Raw genomic sequence first — 20,532 nt, 5'->3', positions numbered from 1 at the left:
ACACACGCGAGACAGATTTCTGAACCTGGATGAACGACGGTTTCTTCTAGACTTAGAATTTGTGCAGTGCCTCGCCAATCCCGGTTACTTAAAATGTATACTATTTAAAAGCGTGTGTATTCAAAACTGTAAAACATTTCGATTTTTTAAAAAAATGGTCGTCATTAGAATTTCTAACGAATTTCAAGTTTTGGCGCTTCACGAATCCAAATTTTTTGACGATGAAAGATTTGTTGAGTATCTGAAATACTTACTGTACTGGAAGCAACCAGAATACTGCAAATTCATAATGTATAGTCAAACTATGTCATCAGCGAATAACGAGTAGTGTGATTGTGACTATTTCTGACTTATGATCCTTGAGCGCGTCCTCAACGAAACAGCTATCCGCATAGCTTATTCATGTTAGATGCCCTCCAATATGAAGAATTTAGGTCGAGCTTAAAGCTGCCGTCCGTAATTTCCTGCATTTACGAACAACAGCAACTTCACTGGAAACATTATCGTTTGAACAGAATGAGAACAAGAGCTAAGTCGGATGAACTTACACCTTTGCAGCCTTCGGCTACTTAAGAAATTCAAGAATATCTCTACGTTACAGTCCTTTTCAAGGTAGAGCGTATTATAAACGCTGTTTTTTAAAAAAACTAAGCTATCTGCGCAAGTTTATATATGATATATGTAACATTGTTTATACAGTACACAGCCGTCCAAGATAGAAATTTCTTGTCATAATTATTGATTTCAAAGATGTATGAGCACTATTTTCTCAAGCTCTTGTTCTTCTCTTGCATCAGATGGGGTCAGTTGGTTTCCTAAGATGAAGAGCGACATCGGATTTTCGGCATCGAGACGTTAATTTGTATCTATTTCCACAGATACGCGTCAAAACACCGAAAGTGTTGTGGCACGTGTTTTTATGTGATTGTCAACAGTTTTTCGTCACTGAAATTTTTTGGCGGTCCGCATCTATCAAGACGGCATATGAACTGCCTGATTACGGAAAGAGATCAATTTGTTCTCTCGAAAGAAGAAAAATCTCTAATTTTTGCATTGCAGCTGTCATCAAGGGTGGTCTCTTCACTCGTCAATACTCGTCTTCTTGTTTGTGGTTTCGGCAGAAACGCTACAAGGCGCAGCGCAGACATCGTGCTCATGTCGTACGAACGCGTCAGGTGTTTTTTTTCGTTAATTGCGCGACCTCTTTTAGAGGTTTGTCCGAGACTATGCTGCGGTGTATGTCAATAGATTGCATTTCTTAATGCGTCTGAAGAAGTGACGAACTGAATCACGGAGTAGTTTCGGCATGGATCTCGCGGAAGTATGTATGCTCAGTAGGATGCAAGTGTTTCCTCTCAGTACATCGGCCACGAATTTGCTGTCTTCCTGAATGATTATATGAGGCTCTGCGTACGTCGATAGATAAACACTTTTAACGTCTAGGTTGATTAATTTGGCAATCATGTGTTTGATCTGTAGCAAAGTTAGACCTGAGTGACAAATGATCTCGAAATTGAAAATTTTTGAGTTCAGATCAAAGTACTTGCATCGGTTTTTATATGACTCTTTGGCCTCTCGAACTCTGATGCGTATTTCGCGATGACCGGAGAGGCTATCTCCGATATGTGAACGTATGATTTGGCCCTCGTCGTTTTTGTGAAAGCTGTCGATGATCCTTTCGACGTGCAAGATATCGCCAGATATGATGTTGTAGTCGTTCAGATTGAGGTGTTCATTGCTTAGAATGTTGGTCTTGAAGCTGTTTTCTTCTTCGACGATTAGCGCTTCGCTTGGGGGAAAATGGATCAGCTTTTCCCTGTAGAGTTCTTGCTTCAATGCCTTCACCGTTAGACTGGTTGGGATGTAGACGCTTTTTGTGATTGGCAGTTTTGAGTCGACAGAGTTCCAAACTTTCAGTATGATGAAAACATTTGAACTGGACAGGAGTGGTTGCGAGAAGCATTGACTGATTCCGATGGTTTTAGGGGGTTCCTGACACACATAAAGGTGGTGTCTGTTTTCTAGAGCTTCGACAACGAATTTTTTGTATTCGCTGGTGGCGACGACGCCATATGGCCGTTTGGTTCCGTTCCTGCGACACGCAACTCTGTACAATTGGAGACTTCCGTCTTCACGGGGCCGGTTGTTGCAGACAAGATCTTTCTCCTTCTCGAGATAGGCCGAAGCGCCCTTGACGATGTCTTCTACTCGACAGAACTCATTGAGGATGAGTATGAACGCGCTGAGCGTCGGTTGATCTCTCATCATCTTTAGGCGAATGGTATTGCCCAGTAACTGGAGGTCGTTTTTTTTGCTTACTAGTGCGTGAAGGGCCGGATAGCTAAGATAGGGGTTATTGGACAGATTGAGGGACCTGAGGTTTTTTGCGCGACTCAGCTCCTTGATTCCAAGATCGGTGACGTTTGGCGTGCTGGCTATAGAGAGCCAAGAAAGGTTTGTCAAAGTTGAAACGATTTGAGCCAGTGAAGCGTCGTTGACGGCTCCAGATCGGTCTAGATTAAGAACTTCGACGTTGCTGCAATACGAAACAATAGAGAGGAGCGAGTCCGAAAGGCAACAGAAGCCCTGCAGGTGCAGATTGACGATGTTGCTCGTTTTCGATCCATGTGACGACGGTAACTTGGCAGGAAGCGATTTGAGTTTTTTGGGGCATCCGTTGCACTTGAAGGACTTTAGGCTGGGAAGGTTGACGATCTGGACTATAGAGTCTTCGCTCATGTTTTTGATGGGACCTATGCCGAGGTGTTGGAGTTTGGTGAGCTGCTTCAGAGCGTTGACCAGATATTTTGTTGACAAAGCGTGGCAGTTAGACAGGTTCAAATTTTGGAGGTCATGACAATGCGAAGATATGGCAACTAGTGACCGATCGGTGATGGAAATGTTGGACAAATCTAGAGATACCAGGGGCTGTGTAGGTGAGTTAAAATCTTGGTTAGTCAAAGGACGCGACGGTTTGTAGGGAAAAGGCCAATTTTTTTTTGAAACAGCCTTGAACGGGTTCACGAAAATGATAAAAATTAATGACATACTTGACACCTTGGAGCCAGGAGGATTTTTTGGATGCCTAAATCAGTAATGTGATTGTTGCTTACGTTTATCTCTGTTAGGTCTGCAAATAGTGCTATATTTTCGTCGGTGATCAAGTGCGATGCTTGCATTCTAGCGGCCAAAACCTCCAGCAGGTAGGGTGGCAGATCGAGCACCGCATACTTCGAGATATTATGAAGAATACGTTTGATGCACAGGTTCTCTAGCGAGGGGACTTTATGTGGTGCGGCTTTGCCATATCCAGAAGTAGCATACAGATGCTTATCCTGCGTCGTGTGAGGCGTAGTCTGATTGAACGAGCTACATCTGATAGCGTTTATGGTTTCGGTTTCGATACCTGAATCGGTTCGTTGATTACCCGGCGTTCTGTCGAAGTGGACTTTTCTGTTTGGAATTATAGACTTTAAAGTCTCGGTATGAGACAAGCAAATCATTGTATTGTTCTCTGGAGAGGCGTCAATGAAATGAGGTATTAAGGTATGTTAGCATGTTTTGTCAAACGTAGAAGATACGCTGTGAGTGTTAAAATGCACTAAAATACACTCGAGATTAATACTTTGATTTTTGATAAAAATAGGGTCAATGACAGAAGCAATTAGACTAATAAAATACAGGAAAGTTTGTCCCGGAAGAAGCGGATACGGCTGCGTCTCCCAAATGCTATTAGAGTAATTGCGTAGTTTTTCGCGCTAGAATGATGAGTCGTGTGTTTTAATTGCGAGGGGACGGCATTTTCAGGCTGTATTAGGCGATTTTTAAATATTTTCAAATATAGCTCTACTTGCAACAAAAGGGGACTGTAATGCAGGTCAAAAGCCTGGCAGTGGCGAGCGTCTTTTAATCGATGTCTGTTTTATAGTAGGGTAGGATCACCTAACCAAATGCAGCTTTTCAGGTACTTAGAAAAAGCCAGAAGAAAAATCAGGACATATTGGAAAACATCGGGTTTGAAAGCAAATCGTTCTTTTTTAGATCGAAAGACCCACTCTACGACGATGTCGTGAATATTACAATAGAGGTTATTGGCATCGAGATAGGATCACAAGTTGTAGCTTCTTTTAGCCGCTGTTAAATTTTGTTACCCGGACATCGTCATTTTAGGAAGTTGCCCTGTTTTTTTATACGGATCGAGCTAATCTGGGCATTGGCGTGAGAACCGCAGAGACGTAATCATCTGAAATCCGCTTTTATATCCGAGAAAGATCCATATTTATTTGAATAGATCAGTTCAAACGGGAAAACCTGTCAAAGTATCGACGCTTTGGTAGCTCGATAGCATTTTATCGAGCGTCGAAAAAATTTCCTTTTTTAGGGTCGGAAGGGAAGCTGATATTGCATAGTGGAAGGATATGACATGATATCAACAAGATGCGCCTCTGAAAGGAGGATTTTGTGTCTCACAGAATGGGCTAAATCTAAAAATCCAGCATCTTCCAAACCAATTATACTTTAACTAAAGATCGCCGTGTTTTGTACCCATCAAGCAGGCCAGCTGCATCGTGCCTGATTTGAACAAACACACAAAATTTAGAAGCATACACGCAGGTCGCAAAAAAACAGAATTCGTCTAAATTTATCGCCGAAAAATCGACGTATTCGATTCAATGCAAAGGGTAACAGCAAGTATATTTTGAAGGATTTATAGACACTAAATTTGAAGAAGGGACTTGCTATGAAAATTAGTTGTAATTTTAATGTCTATGTACAATATGCAATTTCCAGAAAAGTAGGCTTCGCTTAATGTTAAGGTCAGACTTGCATTATTGCGTCTCGAGGGAATTAAAAAAATTTTCGAAGTCTTGAATCTATTTTTTTTGACAGTGTTGTATATTTGAACACAGACGTTTGTTTTTGCCAGCTCTACCTGTCGCTTGGCTCAAAACACTTGCATTTCTTTGGATTCTACTGCTTCGATGTGCGCATCTATCTACCGCTAGCGCTTGTCATTGGCTGTCTCGGAGACTTCTAGAGAGAACTGGACATTGAACAGAACTGACGCGCAGATAGATGCGCTACTGTACCGAGCTGTGAGTCAAACTTTGCTCGTGCGAAATCACAGCGACGAACACAAGAGCAATGTTTAAAGATCGCCATTCGCTCTAAAAAATTTTCAATGAAAAGCTCTTCTCACCACGGAATGCCAATTGGATTGCCACATCCCTCTGAGCGTTACAGTATCATACCTGTGTATTTCCAGGCACCGGAAGAATTTGGTTTTCTAAGGTCTGCAGCGCGGCACCCCTCAACTGGGTTCGAAAATTGCTTTTAGCCGCGCAGTTTGCCATCGCAAATCTCTTCCCGCTCATCGGCTTTTCTCACATCTCCGGCAGTTGAAAACCACACAAATTCGTTGTGCCACAACCACAAAAAAATTCCGTACAGACTTCACCCTTTACGGTTTTGTAGACTTTTCACCAATCTCACCAACTTACAACTAGTGAAGCCTTTTTCAGGCTCTCAGCATATTAAATAGACGAAGGTGTTCAACAGAACATACCCTTCTTCATGCTGTGCGTGTTGGCTGGCGCAAAAGTGACTTGCTCATCTCAGGTAAAGCAAAACCACTTTTTTATTATAATATCTTCCTGTTACGCGCGAGTGTATTTTTTTTCAGGCTACTACGGTACGGAGCCACAAGAGAGCCTCGTTAGCTTGCTAATCGCTTACATGCTGAGGCACAGTGATTGGCGGCCCCGTTTAACCTGAGAGCTTCGCAGAAGAGGGGGAACCGTCCTGTTTTTGTATATATATTATATATCTGCCGACTAGAGAACATTTTTGGTATTTTTCTTTGACTACGGCCTACTTAAGATGAGTAAATCGAGCTTTTCCACAGCCGAGTTTTTCGAAAGGCTCAAAAAAACGACAGCTGAGAACAATGTACGCAGAGCAAGTTGGTGCTAGACATTTGTGCTGGAACACAAAACTAACGTTGTTGCACCAACCTTGCTGTCCCGCTATTTCTGCGAAATATGCTATCTAGGCCTGCTTCGAATGTGGGAGACCCAATCCTCAGTGGGCTTCAGGTACGGTGAACAGAGGCCTTTTTTTTAGCTGAAGCGCGCGTTTATTTTGACACCTGTCACATTTAGTCAACTGTGGGATATTTATCTGTCTCAACTGCTCCGGAATGCACCGTGGTTTAGGCGTGCACTTAAGGTACAGTTTTTGATGCGTTCTTTTTGTACGGGTTTGTATCTCTGGGTTTTTTGAGCCATTCAATTTTGTTCTGCGCAATGGTATTCTTCTCTTAAAAAGAACCATTCATGGTTCATTGACTGAGAGAGGCGATGCCCGCATTCTCTTTTGTCGTTGGTAGGGCGTTTCGTTCTCATCGGGCCTATGATACTCTTTTTTCAGCTTCGTTAGGAGTCTGACGATGGACATGTGGAACCCGACTCAGTTGATGCACATGGAAAAGGGTGGAAATTTGAGGGCTCGGGAGTGGTTCGACAGCTGCAATGTATCTGGCCTCGATTTGAAGAGAAAATATGAGTCAGAGGCGGCCGAGATGTATCGACGGAATCTCAAGGCATTGGTCGAGAATAGAGAAGCTGTTTATCTATTTCCAGTTCAACCAGCAAAGCCTGCTCAGCAAGAGATTGACGACAAGAACGCAGCAGTTCTGAGAGATCAGAATGGAACGGAGGCAGCGGGAAGGAGGGTCACTGAGTTGATTGATAGAGGGGGAGTGAACGCATCGTGGGAGCAGCAGAGAATAGATTCGAATCCCACCACCATAACGATGCTGAAATCGTCTGACATGGGGAGTGAAAATCAACCCTACTATCATCACGCGAATGACGAAGGTATGCGTTCCGCAGTGAAGTATGGTCAATTCAGCTCAAACGCGGACTACGAACACAAGGACAATATGCGTACGGAAGGCATTGAACAGAACGTTATGGACACAATTTACAGTGGATGGAACAAGTTATCTTCTACTATCAGGCAGATAACGACAGCTATTACAGACGAGTTCACCGAGAAAGCGTCTGATGATTTGCCAGAGTCCACTCATCATTGTCAGCAAGGTAGAACAAATTCCGCTTGGACATGGAGGTCGGTGAAATCCTTTTTCAAACCGTACACACAAGAGACGGCGAGACAGACGGAGGATCTTCTGTCGAGCCGTGGACAAAGTTATTCCATAGAAGATGATAGTTATTTGGTCAATCCAGCCCTGAAATTGGATAGAGGCCGTGCTCAGTCATGTCGACGGAGACAGTCCATATCTACGTCCTCTTTAAGGTCCGAGACCGAAGACTATTCATTAGAGAATCTCAGCTCCTCGTCTCTGCGAGAGCGCGGTTCGGTTCATCAGGGCAGCACTGTCCAGAATACGGAGCAGCACTTTACGGTACATAGTTATTCCGAATATGACGATCAGCAATCGAAAAACTGGGACAACTGGGACACCAATACCGCCACGAACAAGAAATAGAAAAAGCCATTGTGATAGTTAAAAGGACGCGGTTTGTCTTATGTGCTGGCGAAGAATTCGTGTTTTTTTGAGCAGCTCATTCAGCGAAACAGAGAGATGTGCTTACGAGTCAAAGTTTAGCGATTCGGTCGTACTACGTTTGCGTGCGGAACTTTATACATACGCTTTGCAGTTATTATTGTATATTAAACTATGATTTTTGTGCGCAGGCCTGTGAGTCCGTAGCTTTATGAATCAATTTTGGTCTTTAGGGTTTTTGTTAAGAGGTGCGGTTCGCCGAGACGAAGCAATTGCAGAAATACAGTGGGGTGCGCAGATTAATAAATCGCGGCCTTGGTAGAAGTAAAAAAATGGGAATTTTTTTTGCAAAAAAAAACTCCTCGACCGGGTGTCGAACCCGGGTCTCTCGCGTGACAGGCGAAAATACTTACCGCTATACTATCGAGGACCACTCTTATAAGGAAGTGCCAACATGAAGCAATTGCAGAAATACAGTGGGGTGCGCAGATTAATAAATTGCGGCCTTGGCAGAGGTAAAAAAAAATGGAATTTTTTGCAAAAAAAAAACTCCTCGACCGGGTGTCGAACCCGGGTCTCTCGCGTGACAGGCGAAAATACTTACCGCTATACTATCGAGGATCACTCTTATAAGGAAGTGCCAACATGAAGCAATTGCAGAGGTGCAATGGGATGCAAGGACTAATAAATTGCGGCCTTGGCAGAGGTAAAAAAAAATGGAATTTTTTGCAAAAAAAAAACTCCTCGACCGGGTGTCGAACCCGGGTCTCTCGCGTGACAGGCGAAAATACTTACCGCTATACTATCGAGGATCACTCTTATAAGAGAGTATAGACTTACGGTACATATGGTTGCGCTTGATTTGACAGAGCGAGAAACGTTTACTGGACACATAAAAAAATATAACTGCCAAATCTACATTTGATGAATACTGTACTGAAATTTAAAAGCAATGGATCTTTTTTTTCTACAATGAGGAGTTTATTATTATTGTTTTTACTTGTATTGGAAAAGCGAAGAGACGGACTCTTCATTATGTATTCTTCTTATAGCCTCTCCAATTAACGAAGCTATGGACAGTATGATTATTTTATTGCATTCTTTTACAAGTTCCACATTCTGACTTTGGGACGTTGAATCAGTTATAATAACTTTGCTTATGGGGCTTTCCATAATGAGTTTAATACAGTCGTTGCTTAATAAAGCGTGAGTGCAGGCAACAATGACGTTTTTGGCTCCGGCGCCTATGAGGGTTTTGGTGGCTTGAATCATGCTCACGCCGGTGTCAAGCATGTCTTTGACGACGACAGCGTGCGTGGTGATTTCTCCTATGAAGTAGAATTCGCCTTCTCCACGCTCGTTGATCATGCCCACCTTCGCGTTGAGTCTCTCGGCAATGCGCAAGGCCCGCTTAACTTCGGCGACATCTGGAGACACGATTACCAAATCGTCGCGTTGTGTTTCTTCGTCAAAATATTCCCGTAAGAACTGAACAATTACGGGATCACTTTTAAGGGCGTCGACAGGACACGAGAAAAAACCTTGAATTTGCCCAGCATGCAAATCCAACGTGAGGACGCTATGAACGCCTGCTTTGGTTATCAGGTCCGCCACTAACTTGGCCGTAATAGGAGCACGGCTGCTGTGCTTCTTGTCCTGGCGGCCGTATCCGTAATAGGGAATCACTGCCACGATCCGCTTGGCGGATGCCCTCTTAATTGCGTCAATCATGATCAACAATTCCATCAAATTATCATCCACTGGAGGGCAGGTTGGTTGAATGATCTGCTCTCAGAGGCAAAAAAATTTGTCAAAAACAGTTCTCTTGACATTTACTCTCACACAACTGCTAACACACAAACTCTCGCCTGAGTGCCTGAGACAATGCATATCGCTTCAGTGAAGGCCCTTTCAATGCACCTTCTCCACATCGGAGGTGCGTTCCGCCGCCCAGAACATTTTGTGTGCACCCGAGGCCCATGTGGAGAGTACATAAGTAGCATTTTACACGTGTCCCCTTGCGCGATATGCCATGCCCTCTCTGTCGTTCGAGGACGTATTTGGCGTGTGGCAATGACGAGAAGCCATCAATACACGACCCCCTCGCCCGTTGAGGAACAACTCTTCGACAACTTTTGAGCGTACAAATACATCCATGCCTCGCACGTTGGTCACAATTTGCACCTTCGTCTCGCCTAAAAGTTCCGCAATTCCCGGTCATTTTTACGCGCGCTTCCTCGGAGCCCGATGATAACACGAGCTGCCCAATAATGCGTACCGTCGTGAAACTTGGTCACTCGGGCCTGCGCCACGTGTATGCCGAGGTAGCGGGCAATGTCCTTCGCCAGCTTCGGATTGGCATTTCCGCTGAACAGGGAAATTTGATCAAAACTCATGACGCGAGAGCTAAGAGAAGCAATCCCTGAAAGTCACAGGAGTGGGAAATACGATTGCTCGAAATAATTTAAAACAGAGAAAAACTGCGAATTTTTGCCCTCTCTGCCCACTCTTCTTGTATGCGGCCTCCGTCTAAATGCCGCTTATGAACACCGCTTCGGCCACGCTCATCTACACGCCGAAAAATGCCCACGGTGGTCCTAGTCGATAATTCCGGCATCCTGGATACTGTCGTCCGCGATCGCACGACTATCAAGGACATTTTGCAACAAGGTTCGTTTTTTTTTTTGCGCCGGAAGCAAACCGTGGCGCTGACGGTTCCCTCGCAAGGCGTGCGCTTCTTCCTTAAGGAATTCAGTGACAAAAACAAGATGGATGTAATAGCCGCAGTGCCCATCGACGGGAGCGAAACCTTCATTATGGACTTCACTCAGGAAGTCAAGCCCTCAACATTCACCTTGTACGCACACACAAAACGCTTTACCACGGCATAATTACCGTCGTCCTCTGACCTCGTCGCCCCCCCCCCCTCCTCCCCAACAAACTGCTCGACCTCCCCCGCCTCGCTCGCGCCAGAGACGAAGTCAAGCGCTCCAAGCTCGCGTGTATAGACGTCAGGCGAGGACTCGACACGGCCATCCGAATTTGTATGGATCAGTTCGGCCGCCACGTCTCGGTACATTTTGTCCTCTTCAGCTGGATAGACCACACCTTTACCGAAACCCCGGCGTTGGCTGTTCCCTTCGACTGCAAGGTCCACGTCCTGGGCTACGGGCATTTTCAGGAAGGCAACGCGAAGCCAAATCCTCTCAGAGAGCTCGCCAACTCTTGTTCTGGCTTCTTCAGTTACTATTCGGTAAGAAGTCCGACTCAATCACTCGATTCAAAAATAAAGTCCCTCTTCGAACAACATTACGCACCGCACAACTGCCACCTGGTCATGGGACATGTAAGTTCCCCGGTTCTCCTCGTCCCGAACCCGAACGTTTCCCTGTGGAGCCAGTTGGCCGCCAGGCACAGGCTCTGCCTCGAGTTCCCGTCCATCTTGTCCATCATAGGGTTCATTCATCAGCGCTGGTCCTTTTCCCTGCCCTCCGTGACCCGCTTCGTCCTGTTTCCCAGCGAAGCCGACTGTCACGAACAAACCGCGTCGCCGCCCGTTCCCTCCCCGTTCCTGTTTTTGCTTCACAACCTGCTCGTCCGAACCAAAAAAGCCGCCGCCGTCCGTCTCGACAAATGCTGGTACGGATTGATTCACGTGAGCCACAAGTCCAGAAAGCTGGCTTCTTCTCACCACCTACCCCCCCAAGAAAGCTCTGGGCCCGCCGAAATTTCCTCTGTCCTCTTACTCACCGTCCTGTGTCGGCACAGCAGTCTGGAATGGATTGGACGGCTAGATCGGCTCGTGCTCGACAAAATTCAAAGCGATTCACTCTCAAAACATCAAGCTCTCCACCACCTACCCCTGACCTTGAAGGAACCTTGGCCAAGCTACAACCCGTCCCTGCAAGACGAGGACAGCTTCATCTTCGCGGCTGCCGACCCGGGCATGCTCCAACTGGAAGTCTCTCGGCTGCACGCCTTCATCGCCGACCTCCCGAACCAGTGCGCGGACGTTTTCAAGCAACTCGAACGCATCAGGATACTCGCGAAAGCGTATCACCTAGACAACCTCCTCGAGGCAATAACGGCACGCCTGGTGTCCGACATGAACCGACGTTCGTCCACCACACTCACCGGCAGAATCCTGCAGCACCTCCACAAAGTTGTCCAAGACAAGATGGAGCCGATCGAATGGACCGCCTCGGACGAAGACGCGATCATGAAGGCCTATTCGAAATTCAAAGAAAGAAACTTGAAACCGTCTGCGCCACCCAAAAAAACCACACACTGCAGGAGGCGGGCAGTAGCGTACAAGTCTCCCTCCCTCCCCTCTACGCTATTCTCTATTAATCTGACGCACACCACCATACAGCGCATTCCTCCTCCCCTTCAAAAGGGCGCGGACGACGATGGCGCACAGTGTACTTTTTTTTTTCTCGGTCGCGCTTTCCATACACACGCGTCCCGGCAGATCGAGTGCGGCGCACCCTGCTCTCTGTGCGAGAGGTGGACGCGCGTCCTTCTCCGCGCGGCGCTTTCTCGCGCCCTCGCGTTCGTCGAGGACCACCCGCCGAGGCGTTGTTTCCCTCGTCGCTGTGACGATACGCGAAACGCGTGCGCGCCAAACTCCGCAGCGCCGCTCATCTCCAACAGCTGACCTGCTTGTCTAAGCACCCTACCCACAGGGTCGAGGAGTCGTCGCACCAGTGCATGCACGAAACCAACCTGTTTTCGTGTCTGTGAGGAAACGTTCGCTTCCAAATCAGGTCCTTAGTGTCCCACGAGCGAATATGCCCGTCCTCCTCTCCACTCAGAATTTGCCGGTCGCGAGTCCGGCAGAGCGAGCTCACCTCACCGGCTCCAGCGTCTCCAAATTTCATTATGCACTCGCTCGTCTTGACGTCCCACACGCGGATCGAATTGTCGCGGCTGGACGTCCAAAGGCAATCGTCGACGATCGCCAGGTCGGTAACCAAATTGTCGTGTCCGCTGAATACGCCGACGCACTTGAGCTCGTCTGGACTTGTCATCTCGTAGCAGACAATGTAATTCTTGATGACGCAATACAGGCAGCTCCCATGACACAAAATTTTGCTAACGACTATATCGTAATCCTTCAGGCGTGGATCGTCTATGTCGGCCGCGGCGTTCAGTCTGACTTCTCGGCATATGAACGCCGAACGACTTTCCCAAACAAAAATCGAGTTGTAAGATCCGCTGATCACCATGTCCTCGTACCTGCACAAACACAAAATTTCCTGGCTTCCCTGCGAAAAATTCTCGACTAACTTGATAGCGCAGTCGCCCTCCGAGCTCCCCGCTTTCTCGTCCCAGCACCACACGTAGATCTCCAGGTTCGACGACAGGGACCAGACTCTGTCTTCGTTGGAACAAACCATGCTGTGGATAAGGCCGCTCTGAGCGTTCGGGTAACATGCAAGTTGAGAGAGAGTGTGCTTGTCCCAAACAATCAGTGTTCCATCGCTGCAGCCGCCCCAGATCCTGCTGTTTTCCTCGCACATCGAATCCACCTTCACGCGAAGCGGCATGCCCAGAAAGGTGATGAACTCCCCTCTGCACGGCTCGGTCTCCAGTCCATTGGCCTGAAATCGGTCTATGGTCACCTTGAGTGCGTCCGCGTTGGCCTCAATCAGTGCCTTGGTCACGGCGTCGAAGCCCAACTTCCGAGCCACGTACAACGGCTTTCGTCCGTCTTTGTCCGCGATCTCTGTGTTGGCCCCGTGGTGCAGCAACCGCTTCACCGAACCCAGGCACCCAATTTGCGTCGCGATGTATAGAGACGTCCTGCCAAAGTCGTCCACATCGTCGAGCAAGGTGCCCCTCTTAGACAACAGCAGGTCAATCAACTCCACCTTGCACTGCTGGGCCGCCAAAAACAGCGAACTTCTCCCATTTTTGTCTCGATGCATCAACGAGCTCTTCGCCTCAATCAGCATCTCCACTACCTCGACGTGTCCGGACCAAACCGCCCCGAACATGGGCGTCCAGCCGAAAATCCGCTCCTTCACGTTCACGTTCGCGTCGACACTCAGCAAGCACTCCACTATCTCTGAAAAGCAAACGTCCTCGTCAGCGCACAAACTCTCGAGCGCCCGATTTGCCCCCACACACTGTCACACACGCGCACACAACGCGTTCATTTCGTACACAAACCAGCTCTGGTTTCGTACGCGCAACGGCCCCGAGCGTTCGTACCTTTGTGCCCGCAGTAGGAGGCAATGTACAACGGCGTCTTGCCAGTGAATTCCGGCGCGTCTATGTCGACGGCCGCCGTCTTGATGAGCTTGTTCGCTATCTCCAAACTGCCAATGTAACACGCGTAATACAGGGGCGTCCTAAAGAGCGAAAAAAAAAAGGGGTCAGATCCGTCTCGCTCCCAGTCAGACCCTCCCCCTCCGGCAAACGCGCACGTGCCTCTCGAGGCAGTCCCTGGATTTCATCCTCACTATGTATTCCTGGACCCGCGTGTCTAGGAGCTTGTCGAGCATGTCAACTCGGTTGGCCAAAATAGCCTCGAACGTGTTCGGCACCTCGGCGCTCTCGAGCGATTTGCCGCCAGCTTTTTCGTCCTTCGCATCATCTTCCGGTAAGCGGGCCCACGGCGTGCGAATGGAGGCAAAAATGTTGTTGTTCAGCAGATGAGCCATCGAAAGAATTAGACAACAATGACTACCACGTTGCTGTCTCTTGTTCAGCGCAGCGCTGAGCGATATCGCATAATATATAAGGTAACAAACGTTTTGTCTCTAAATAGCAAAGAAAAGTCTATACTCGCATTCTCCGCTGTCTAGCGATAGGTACAATTGACACTCCTCTCTTGAGGCGAGGGCCCATTTTCCCCCCCCCTCTTAACTCGAGCACGAGCGAGACGGGGACGCGCTTCGCGACGCGTTCGCGCGCACGGTGGGACCGAGTGGCCGCAAGGCGTTCGATCGAGGGTCTTCTGGCTTCGTTCGGGAGGTTTTCCGACTTGGTTCGGATCATATTCGTAACATTTTCACATAGGAGGGGCATTCAGAAAAAAAAATTTATTCTTCTTTCTCAACGTGGCATGGCTACTCGGGGATCCCCTATTAAAATATTTACTGGAAACTCCTACCCACAGCTTGCAGTCAGCATCGCCAACATACTAGGGGTTCCGCTCTCTGTCGCAAAGGTGGGCAAATTTTCTAATGGAGAAACCATGGTTGAAGTCGAAGTACGACCAACTGAGTGCGACTCTCACCACCAAACACTCACTGTCGATACTCGTGTGTCGTACATCCTTATAGGTGTGCTTGCACTCCTCTAGGGTGCGACTCTGCGTACCCGGCAAAGCTGTGTTTTGCGTCCACCCCACCGTTTTTTTTTTCCTTCGTTTTTTGCGTACCTTCTTGCTTCGTCCGCCGCCTTCGGCCGCGGGTGGGGCTCGCACCCCTGTGAAAGTCGGCCGAGCGCGCCGCCCGCGAAGCATGCGTTCGCAGAGAAAGCGGCGGGGAAGAGAAACTGCTGGCCCCCGAAGCGAGGGGGACGAAAGGAGCGCTTTATCTGTCTTTTGAGAGCGCTCCCTCTCGCTCTGCGCGCTGATGCCCAAGGTCGAATTTGAGATTAATCATTCATCTGCCTTTTTTCGCATCTTATCAATGGTCTTTAGGAATCTGCTCGTGACTGTGATGTGTTCATTATTCAGCCCACCTCCAATCCTAACGTGAACGACAACATAATGGAGTTGTTGATCATGGTGGATGCTATGCGCCGAGAGTCTGCCAGGAGAATCACCGCGGTCGTTCCTTGCTTCGCTTATGCCAGACAGGACAAGAAGGACAGGTCAAGGGCGCCTATCACTGGCAAGCTGGTCGCAAACTTGATACAAGTGAGCGGCGTCGATCGCCTCATCACCGTAGACTTGCACGCCTCTCAGATACAGGGCTTCTTTGACATCCCAGTGGACAACTTGCTCGCCGAGCCGCTGCTCGCCAAATACATAAAACTCGTCGAAGGAGAAAAAATCATTGTGTCCCCCGACGCGGGCGGCGTAAAGCGCGCGAAGAGTATCTCTGACAAACTAGACCTGGACCTAGCGATCATTCACAAGGAGCGCAAAAAGGCAAACGAGGTCGAGGGAATGATTTTGGTGGGGGATGTCTCTAACAAAGTGTGTATATTAGTAGACGACATGGCAGACACCTGCGGTACGCTCAAATTGGCAGCTCGGACGCTGAAAGAACGAGGTGCCACGAGAATCTACGCCGCGGTGTCTCACGGAGTGCTGTCCGGAAAAGCAGTTGAAGTCATAGAATCGTCCGACCTAGTTGAACTCGTCACAACCAACTCCCTACCTCAAGCAGACAAGCTGGCACTCAGCAAAAAACTCAAAATCATAGACATCGCTCCCATGCTGGCCGAGGCGATAGACGAACACACAACGGCGAGTCTATCTCAGTACTGTTTAATATGTAGCGGAGAGAGTCAACGCGTCACGCGGCGAACTCGCGCTACGGTTTCTCTGAAGTTCGAGTGCGCGCGCGGCGGCGCTCCCCTCGCCGAGGCCCGCCCGCTCGAGACAAGTACCCGCAAAGTGCGCGAGGGGCGCGAGGCCGCGTCCGTCCCCACCCGCAGAGAGACAGAAGCACGCCCTCATAAAAGACGCATCGAGTTGCGGTGTCAAACACAGGTCCGCCACGTATTCCAGCCGCCCCTATTGTGTTTTGGGGCCGTGGAAGCGCATTTTCTTGTAACCCTTGGACCTCGAAAGCGTTAGGTCCTCCGCGCGAAAAGGGGAGGGCTCGCGGCCCCGCGGAAGGCGGTCGCCGCTCCGTTTTTTGCATTTTGTGTAGCGTACAACGTACATATAGCCTCATTTTGCTCACTGGGCGTGTAGGGCTCTGTCGCCTCCTTGCTCACGTAGTGTTTGTAGATCTTTTCCAAGAGCCGGACGGTGTGAAACCACTTGTGGTAGAGTATGTACCAACCTGCGCGAGCGGTGCTCGAAGGGGACATGGTGAGCGCGCAGAGGAAAGAAGCGCTCGAAACAGAGCGGTGATCCGGCCTACCGAGCAGCGAGGAAGCAAACCAGACAGCCCATCGTGAGCAGGTAGATGAAGAGAAGCTCCGCCACCAGCACGAACAACATCGAGGAACGCCGTGCGCACCGTCGAGGGGCTGACAAAAAGTTGTCGCAACAAAAAACTTTTTATTCTTACAACACAACAGGGGGGGGGCAATGAAAAATATGACAAATTACGAGCTCGAGTCGACCTCCATTGGCAGGTCTGGCGACTGCTCTATCTTTTGAAACTCGAGAGGTCTTCACTTCCTCCGTCTCCATCTTGCCGTCCTCGGCCTTCGGAGGGGAGCTGGGAGCGCTCTCGGAGCGGACGGCGATGGTGGGTTCTGGCTCGCTGGTTTGGCGCCTTCTTTGGGCGCTTCTTTGGGCGCTTCTTTGGGCGCTTCTTTGGGTGATTCTTTTTGAACAGGCTTGGGCTTGGACAAAATTGGGTCTGCCAGTTGCTTCAGGGCATTTGCCCTGGCTTGCATGTCGCTCGTCAGGAGGACGGGGTCGTCGGTCTTCTTCAGCTCCGCTCGGCGCTTCAGCATGTTGTTGAGCCAGTTGTGCTGGCTTTCGATTTCGGCGAGGATTTTGGCCTTTTCCTCGGCCGGGATGTGGCTGTAGGCCTCCAGGGGGGCGGTCGCTTTCTCGTAGTATTCTTTGACGATTAGGTTGTACTTGGAGTAGTAGTGCTCGAAGTTCTCGCTTTCGTAGCAGCGGTGGGCGATTGTGTCCCCGGTGCTGTGGAGCTGCGCCAGGTAGTTGTCGTAGACTTGTTTTGGCTGGTTTTCGCCCTCGTCGTACAGCCAGTCGGCGATTTCTTGGAGTTTTTGCTTGAATTGTATGTAGTCTTCTGGCGTGACGAATTCGCGCCAGACGCCGTCCAGCTTGTTGAGGGCGTCGTACACGTATCCCTCGACAGCGTTCTTCGCCTCGGCGAGTTGGATTACCTCGAGGGTTTCCTGCATGGTTTTGTTTTCGATTGCTTTGTAGCTCGAGATTGTCGACTCGTTGAGGCCGAACGCCATGTGCACATCGAACGGGATTGGCTTGTACCTGTACTTGACCTTCTTCTTCTTCTCGGAGGAGCCAGAGGAGTTGCTGTTGGTGAAGATGTCCGCGTGCAGGGTGTCCGTGCTGCCGGCCAGGTTCGGTTGCGGCTCGGCGGTCTTTTCGCCGGGGCGAGAATTTGCGGGGGCTGCGTGGTCGTTGGCCTGACCGTGGCCGTTCTCCGCGTTGGGGGGCGGCGCGTTCTTGCCCGGCTCTTCGGCCGCCGCGGGGTCGGCCTGCGGAGCGGCGGAGCTGGCCTCCGGCGCGGCTTGTTGGTCGACGGCGCCCGCGCTCTGGGGAACGGGGGATGCCGGACACGGGGAGTCCACCTCGACCTTTTCGACGAGGTCCGCGCCCTCGATTCGCACCATGCCGTGAATGTCCAGACAAATTTTTATGCGCACGCTCGTGTCGTTGTTCGAGCTGATGGTCGGGATGTTCGTGACGTTCACGGTGGCAATGGTGGGGTCCAGGACGTCGGACGCGACCTCCTTGTAGCGAATCTTGATCGACAGAGAGTTGCTTTGGGGACGCAAAAAGTTGATCCATTTGGACGAAGGATAGACCGAGTCGGCTGGAAACACTTCAACACATCGGTCTTCGACGTTGCCGTCGTCGTCGACGTCGCTCCAACTGACCTCGATCGAGCTGCTCGAAATGTCGAGGAGCTTGTATTCGCGGACGCGGAACTTGGGCGAAAGAATCGCGCACTGAAGAGCGCACCCCTTGGCAACGCCTTCCTCGGCGTTCATTGTGAAGGACAGGCCCCTTCCCAGGTACGAACTAATGTACTTCTGAATGGGCTGTATGCGCGAACAGGACCCAATGAGCTCTACAGAATGTAAGTCCTGCGATTTCACGCCGACTCGATCAAGACAGGTTTGTATTACGGGGGGTATGTGTTCTATCAGCGGAGTGATGATCTCCTTGTACTTATCTTGAGACAACATAACGTTCAGATCGAGCTCCTCATAAATGCACTCGCAGTAAAACGGCGCGGTCGGGCTGAGGTTGATGGTCCTCTTCACCTTCGAAGCGGCCACCTGTATGCGAAACCAGCTTTTCGGGTATTTGCGAAGGTCTATTTTGTGTTTTGCCTGAAACTCGTCGGCGACGTAATTGCTGAGCGCCATGTCGATCCCGTAGCCGCTGATCCCCTGCGCGTGGCCGCAACTAAGCACCCTGGCCTCGGACTTCTTGAACTCCACAATCGCCACCTGAATGCCGCTGTAACCCAAGTCGACGATCATCACGCGACGAGGGTGCTTGTCAGTAATGTCGACCTTGTATAGGCCGTAGTTGACCGCCGACGCCAAGTGGTCGTTGATCAGGCGCAGGGCGTTCAGCCCGGCTATTTTCGTGGCGTCTAGCACGGCCTGGCGCTGGAAGACGTTGTAGTAGAAAGGCACGGAGATCACCACGTCGTAACACTTGGCGCCGACGTCCTTTTCAGTGATGTTCTTCAGCGTCACCAACAGCGCCGCCAAGACCTGCTCCGGCGTGAAGACGTGCGCCTTCCCCTTGTAGTTCACCTGCACGCCGACAAAGCCGTCCGGGAGTTGTACCACGTCGTAAAATCCAAGAGACGGCAACATCGACTGAAAGCCGGGATCCTGCCAACGCACGCCCAGCAGGTTCTTGATGTTGCCGATGGTGTTCTGCAGGTTGGTCAGTTGTTGGACGGCGGCGCCCTCGCCCACAAATCGCTGCTTCTCCCCGTACGCCACCAGGCTCCTATCGGTCTCAGAAGAGTTAGCTCGTCGTCGTCGCTCGGCGAGGCACGGCGAAATCGCGGTGCGCTACAATTTTTCCCCCCTACGTACGGCGTGCTGCGATTCGACGTCTCATTGGCGACAATGTCAACGCCGCCGCGCTGGGCAACTGCAATAACAGATTTGGCATTGCCTATATCCAAACCAAGGACTGACATTTTTGTAGCTAAACCAACAAATAATGTGCACGATTATGTCATGGTAGAAAAGATGCAAACCGCTTTGCGGTTAAAAAGGGATATTTCGTCGAAATTTCGGGAGTGTATATTCAAAATTTCCGTCAACTTGGCACACGCACGCACTTCCAACGACGGCCAACGAGGCGCACCTCGAGACAGAGTCCGAGGACCTTTTCCGGTCGCCTCGAGTCGTCGGAGACTCGCGCCCGCGCAGCGCGCGAAGACCGATTTCGATGACGTGCTTGCCCGTACACGAAACCTCACGAGCAAGGGGTCTCCGCACGAGCCCCGGCGGGTCGCTGAATTTCGCGCGTACTCCCGAGGTCCGCGCTCGCTACGTGCACGGAGATGGCGGTCCGATATGTGTTCAAATTGGAGCTAGCGCCGTCGCCCCGTCGTAGAGAAATTTATGTTCGAAGGCGCTTGAAAACTTGTACAAAGCCGGGAGGCGCGTTCGGTCGGCGAGGCGGGGCCCACGAGAAGCGGATCGGAACCTTCTATGGCGGGGCTTGTCCCCCTCCAGTGCGGTTTTTCTCTGGGTCGGCGAAGAGCGCACTACTCTGTCCCCCTGTGAGGGAAGGGTCTCGCTGTCCTCGCCGACGGCAGGTTTTTTCGTTTGCAGACCAGTCGTGCAAAAAGAGCCATTCGCGCGCCGTTGGCGAGCAACAGGTCCTCCCGCGACACTTGTTCGGATATTGGGTTTCACACCTGCAAAAGGGGCCGAACATAAACACACCCAAATAGTGTGAGACCGACGGGCAGGGGCCGCCTGAAGACGTCTGCGGCCGTGAAGGGAAGAAACGTTTACAGACGAATACGCTACGAAACACTACGAAACCTGTGTGCGCTCTTCTCCGAAAAAACGCGCATTTCAGACATTTTTTTTCGGTGGTCCCGTCCGCCTCGGCCGTCAAAAACAAGGACGTCATAAAAAACGTCGTGGATTAAAAA

At 49.9% G+C, this 20,532-nt stretch overlaps 7 protein-coding genes, 1 long non-coding RNA gene and 3 other non-coding genes across 14 annotated transcripts; 4 read left to right on the top strand and 7 right to left on the bottom strand.

The window, feature by feature from the left end:
• The first annotated feature begins 23 nt into the window (after positions 1–23).
• Positions 24–610, top strand: LOC126329581 (uncharacterized). Its single transcript, XR_007562357.1, has 3 exons — positions 24–95; positions 189–291; positions 384–610. It is a non-coding gene; the product is annotated as an uncharacterized LOC126329581 (long non-coding RNA).
• Positions 611–669: 59 nt separating this feature from the next.
• On the bottom strand, positions 670–3,564 carry LOC126329580 (uncharacterized). The gene is made up of 2 exons (XM_049996169.1): positions 3,051–3,564; positions 670–2,928 (listed from the first exon to the last, which is right to left on the bottom strand). Exons 1-2 carry the CDS (start codon positions 3,501–3,503, stop codon positions 1,225–1,227), a joined length of 2,157 nt encoding a protein of 718 aa, XP_049852126.1. The 5' UTR covers positions 3,504–3,564; the 3' UTR covers positions 670–1,224.
• A 2,068-nt stretch (positions 3,565–5,632) lies between these two features.
• Positions 5,633–7,751, top strand: LOC126329582 (uncharacterized). 4 transcript variants are annotated; one of them, XM_049996174.1, is made up of 4 exons: positions 5,633–5,949; positions 6,053–6,095; positions 6,162–6,228; positions 6,389–7,751. In XM_049996174.1, the coding sequence occupies exon 4, from the start codon at positions 6,449–6,451 to the stop codon at positions 7,511–7,513; it is 1,065 nt and encodes a 354-aa protein (XP_049852131.1). In that variant the 5' UTR covers positions 5,633–5,949; positions 6,053–6,095; positions 6,162–6,228; positions 6,389–6,448; the 3' UTR covers positions 7,514–7,751. The 4 variants fall into 4 exon arrangements, with proteins under 4 accessions (XP_049852131.1, XP_049852128.1, XP_049852129.1 ...); XM_049996171.1 differs by having other exon boundaries at positions 5,670–5,949; positions 6,430–7,744; XM_049996172.1 differs by having other exon boundaries at positions 5,679–5,949; positions 6,473–7,716.
• A 138-nt stretch (positions 7,752–7,889) lies between these two features.
• Positions 7,890–7,961, bottom strand: Trnad-guc (transfer RNA aspartic acid (anticodon GUC)). Its single transcript has one exon. It is a non-coding gene; the product is annotated as a tRNA-Asp (tRNA).
• Positions 7,962–8,080: 119 nt separating this feature from the next.
• Positions 8,081–8,152, bottom strand: Trnad-guc (transfer RNA aspartic acid (anticodon GUC)). Its single transcript has one exon. It is a non-coding gene; the product is annotated as a tRNA-Asp (tRNA).
• Positions 8,153–8,271: 119 nt separating this feature from the next.
• On the bottom strand, positions 8,272–8,343 carry Trnad-guc (transfer RNA aspartic acid (anticodon GUC)). The gene has a single exon. It is a non-coding gene; the product is annotated as a tRNA-Asp (tRNA).
• Positions 8,344–8,490: 147 nt separating this feature from the next.
• LOC126329589 (ribose-phosphate pyrophosphokinase-like) lies at positions 8,491–9,970 on the bottom strand. Its single transcript, XM_049996182.1, has 3 exons — positions 9,810–9,970; positions 9,677–9,726; positions 8,491–9,316 (listed from the first exon to the last, which is right to left on the bottom strand). The coding sequence occupies exons 1-3, from the start codon at positions 9,925–9,927 to the stop codon at positions 8,528–8,530; spliced, it is 957 nt and encodes a 318-aa protein (XP_049852139.1). The 5' UTR covers positions 9,928–9,970; the 3' UTR covers positions 8,491–8,527.
• A 66-nt stretch (positions 9,971–10,036) lies between these two features.
• On the top strand, positions 10,037–12,595 carry LOC126329586 (uncharacterized). Its single transcript, XM_049996179.1, has 3 exons — positions 10,037–10,201; positions 10,259–10,388; positions 10,505–12,595. The coding sequence occupies exons 1-3, from the start codon at positions 10,114–10,116 to the stop codon at positions 12,186–12,188; spliced, it is 1,902 nt and encodes a 633-aa protein (XP_049852136.1). The 5' UTR covers positions 10,037–10,113; the 3' UTR covers positions 12,189–12,595.
• On the bottom strand, positions 11,822–14,390 carry LOC126329587 (ankyrin repeat and death domain-containing protein 1B-like). The gene is made up of 3 exons (XM_049996180.1): positions 13,967–14,390; positions 13,748–13,887; positions 11,822–13,601 (listed from the first exon to the last, which is right to left on the bottom strand). The coding sequence occupies exons 1-3, from the start codon at positions 14,197–14,199 to the stop codon at positions 12,172–12,174; spliced, it is 1,803 nt and encodes a 600-aa protein (XP_049852137.1). The 5' UTR covers positions 14,200–14,390; the 3' UTR covers positions 11,822–12,171.
• A 183-nt stretch (positions 14,391–14,573) lies between these two features.
• LOC126329588 (ribose-phosphate pyrophosphokinase A-like) lies at positions 14,574–15,991 on the top strand. Its single transcript, XM_049996181.1, is given in 3 exon segments — positions 14,574–14,750; positions 15,186–15,939; positions 15,942–15,991. Coding segments are annotated over 3 exon segments (951 nt in total). The 5' UTR covers positions 14,574–14,603.
• Positions 15,992–16,684: 693 nt separating this feature from the next.
• LOC126329585 (uncharacterized) lies at positions 16,685–20,480 on the bottom strand. The gene is made up of 2 exons (XM_049996177.1): positions 19,454–20,480; positions 16,685–19,364 (listed from the first exon to the last, which is right to left on the bottom strand). Exons 1-2 carry the CDS (start codon positions 19,558–19,560, stop codon positions 16,841–16,843), a joined length of 2,631 nt encoding a protein of 876 aa, XP_049852134.1. The 5' UTR covers positions 19,561–20,480; the 3' UTR covers positions 16,685–16,840.
• Between the last annotated feature and the right edge of the window lie 52 nt (positions 20,481–20,532).

This window comes from Schistocerca gregaria, unplaced genomic scaffold, assembly GCF_023897955.1.
Source record: "Schistocerca gregaria isolate iqSchGreg1 unplaced genomic scaffold, iqSchGreg1.2 ptg001195l, whole genome shotgun sequence".
Taxonomy (NCBI): Eukaryota; Metazoa; Arthropoda; class Insecta; order Orthoptera; family Acrididae; genus Schistocerca; species Schistocerca gregaria.
This window is presented reverse-complemented; position numbering and strand designations above follow the sequence as displayed.

Bases quoted from the DNA above. Each gene is read 5' to 3' on its own strand.
- LOC126329580 (XM_049996169.1), bottom strand. From the start codon at position 3,503: ATGATTTGCTTGTCTCATACCGAGACTTTAAAGTCTATAATTCCAAAC. The intron at 2,929-3,050 runs GTATGTCATTAA...TCACCTACACAG, and splicing joins TCCTGGCTCCAAGGTGTCAA to CCCCTGGTATCTCTAGATTT.
- LOC126329582 (XM_049996171.1), top strand. From the start codon at position 5,881: ATGAGTAAATCGAGCTTTTCCACAGCCGAGTTTTTCGAAAGGCTCAAA. The intron at 6,096-6,161 runs GTACGGTGAACA...TGTCACATTTAG, and splicing joins CAATCCTCAGTGGGCTTCAG to TCAACTGTGGGATATTTATC. The intron at 6,229-6,429 runs GTACAGTTTTTG...CTCTTTTTTCAG, and splicing joins GGTTTAGGCGTGCACTTAAG to CTTCGTTAGGAGTCTGACGA.
- LOC126329589 (XM_049996182.1), bottom strand. From the start codon at position 9,927: ATGAGTTTTGATCAAATTTCCCTGTTCAGCGGAAATGCCAATCCGAAG. The intron at 9,727-9,809 runs GTACGCATTATT...CGGAACTTTTAG, and splicing joins AGTGACCAAGTTTCACGACG to GCGAGACGAAGGTGCAAATT. The intron at 9,317-9,676 runs GTACGCTCAAAA...CTCTGAGAGCAG, and splicing joins TGCGAGGCATGGATGTATTT to ATCATTCAACCAACCTGCCC.
- LOC126329586 (XM_049996179.1), top strand. From the start codon at position 10,114: ATGCCCACGGTGGTCCTAGTCGATAATTCCGGCATCCTGGATACTGTC. The intron at 10,202-10,258 runs GTTCGTTTTTTT...TTCCCTCGCAAG, and splicing joins CAAGGACATTTTGCAACAAG to GCGTGCGCTTCTTCCTTAAG. The intron at 10,389-10,504 runs GTACGCACACAC...CGCTCGCGCCAG, and splicing joins AAGCCCTCAACATTCACCTT to AGACGAAGTCAAGCGCTCCA.
- LOC126329587 (XM_049996180.1), bottom strand. From the start codon at position 14,199: ATGGCTCATCTGCTGAACAACAACATTTTTGCCTCCATTCGCACGCCG. The intron at 13,888-13,966 runs GCACGTGCGCGT...TTCGCTCTTTAG, and splicing joins TCCAGGGACTGCCTCGAGAG to GACGCCCCTGTATTACGCGT. The intron at 13,602-13,747 runs GTACGAACGCTC...TTTGCTTTTCAG, and splicing joins CTCCTACTGCGGGCACAAAG to AGATAGTGGAGTGCTTGCTG.
- LOC126329585 (XM_049996177.1), bottom strand. From the start codon at position 19,560: ATGTCAGTCCTTGGTTTGGATATAGGCAATGCCAAATCTGTTATTGCA. The intron at 19,365-19,453 runs GTACGTAGGGGG...TGAGACCGATAG, and splicing joins ACGTCGAATCGCAGCACGCC to GAGCCTGGTGGCGTACGGGG.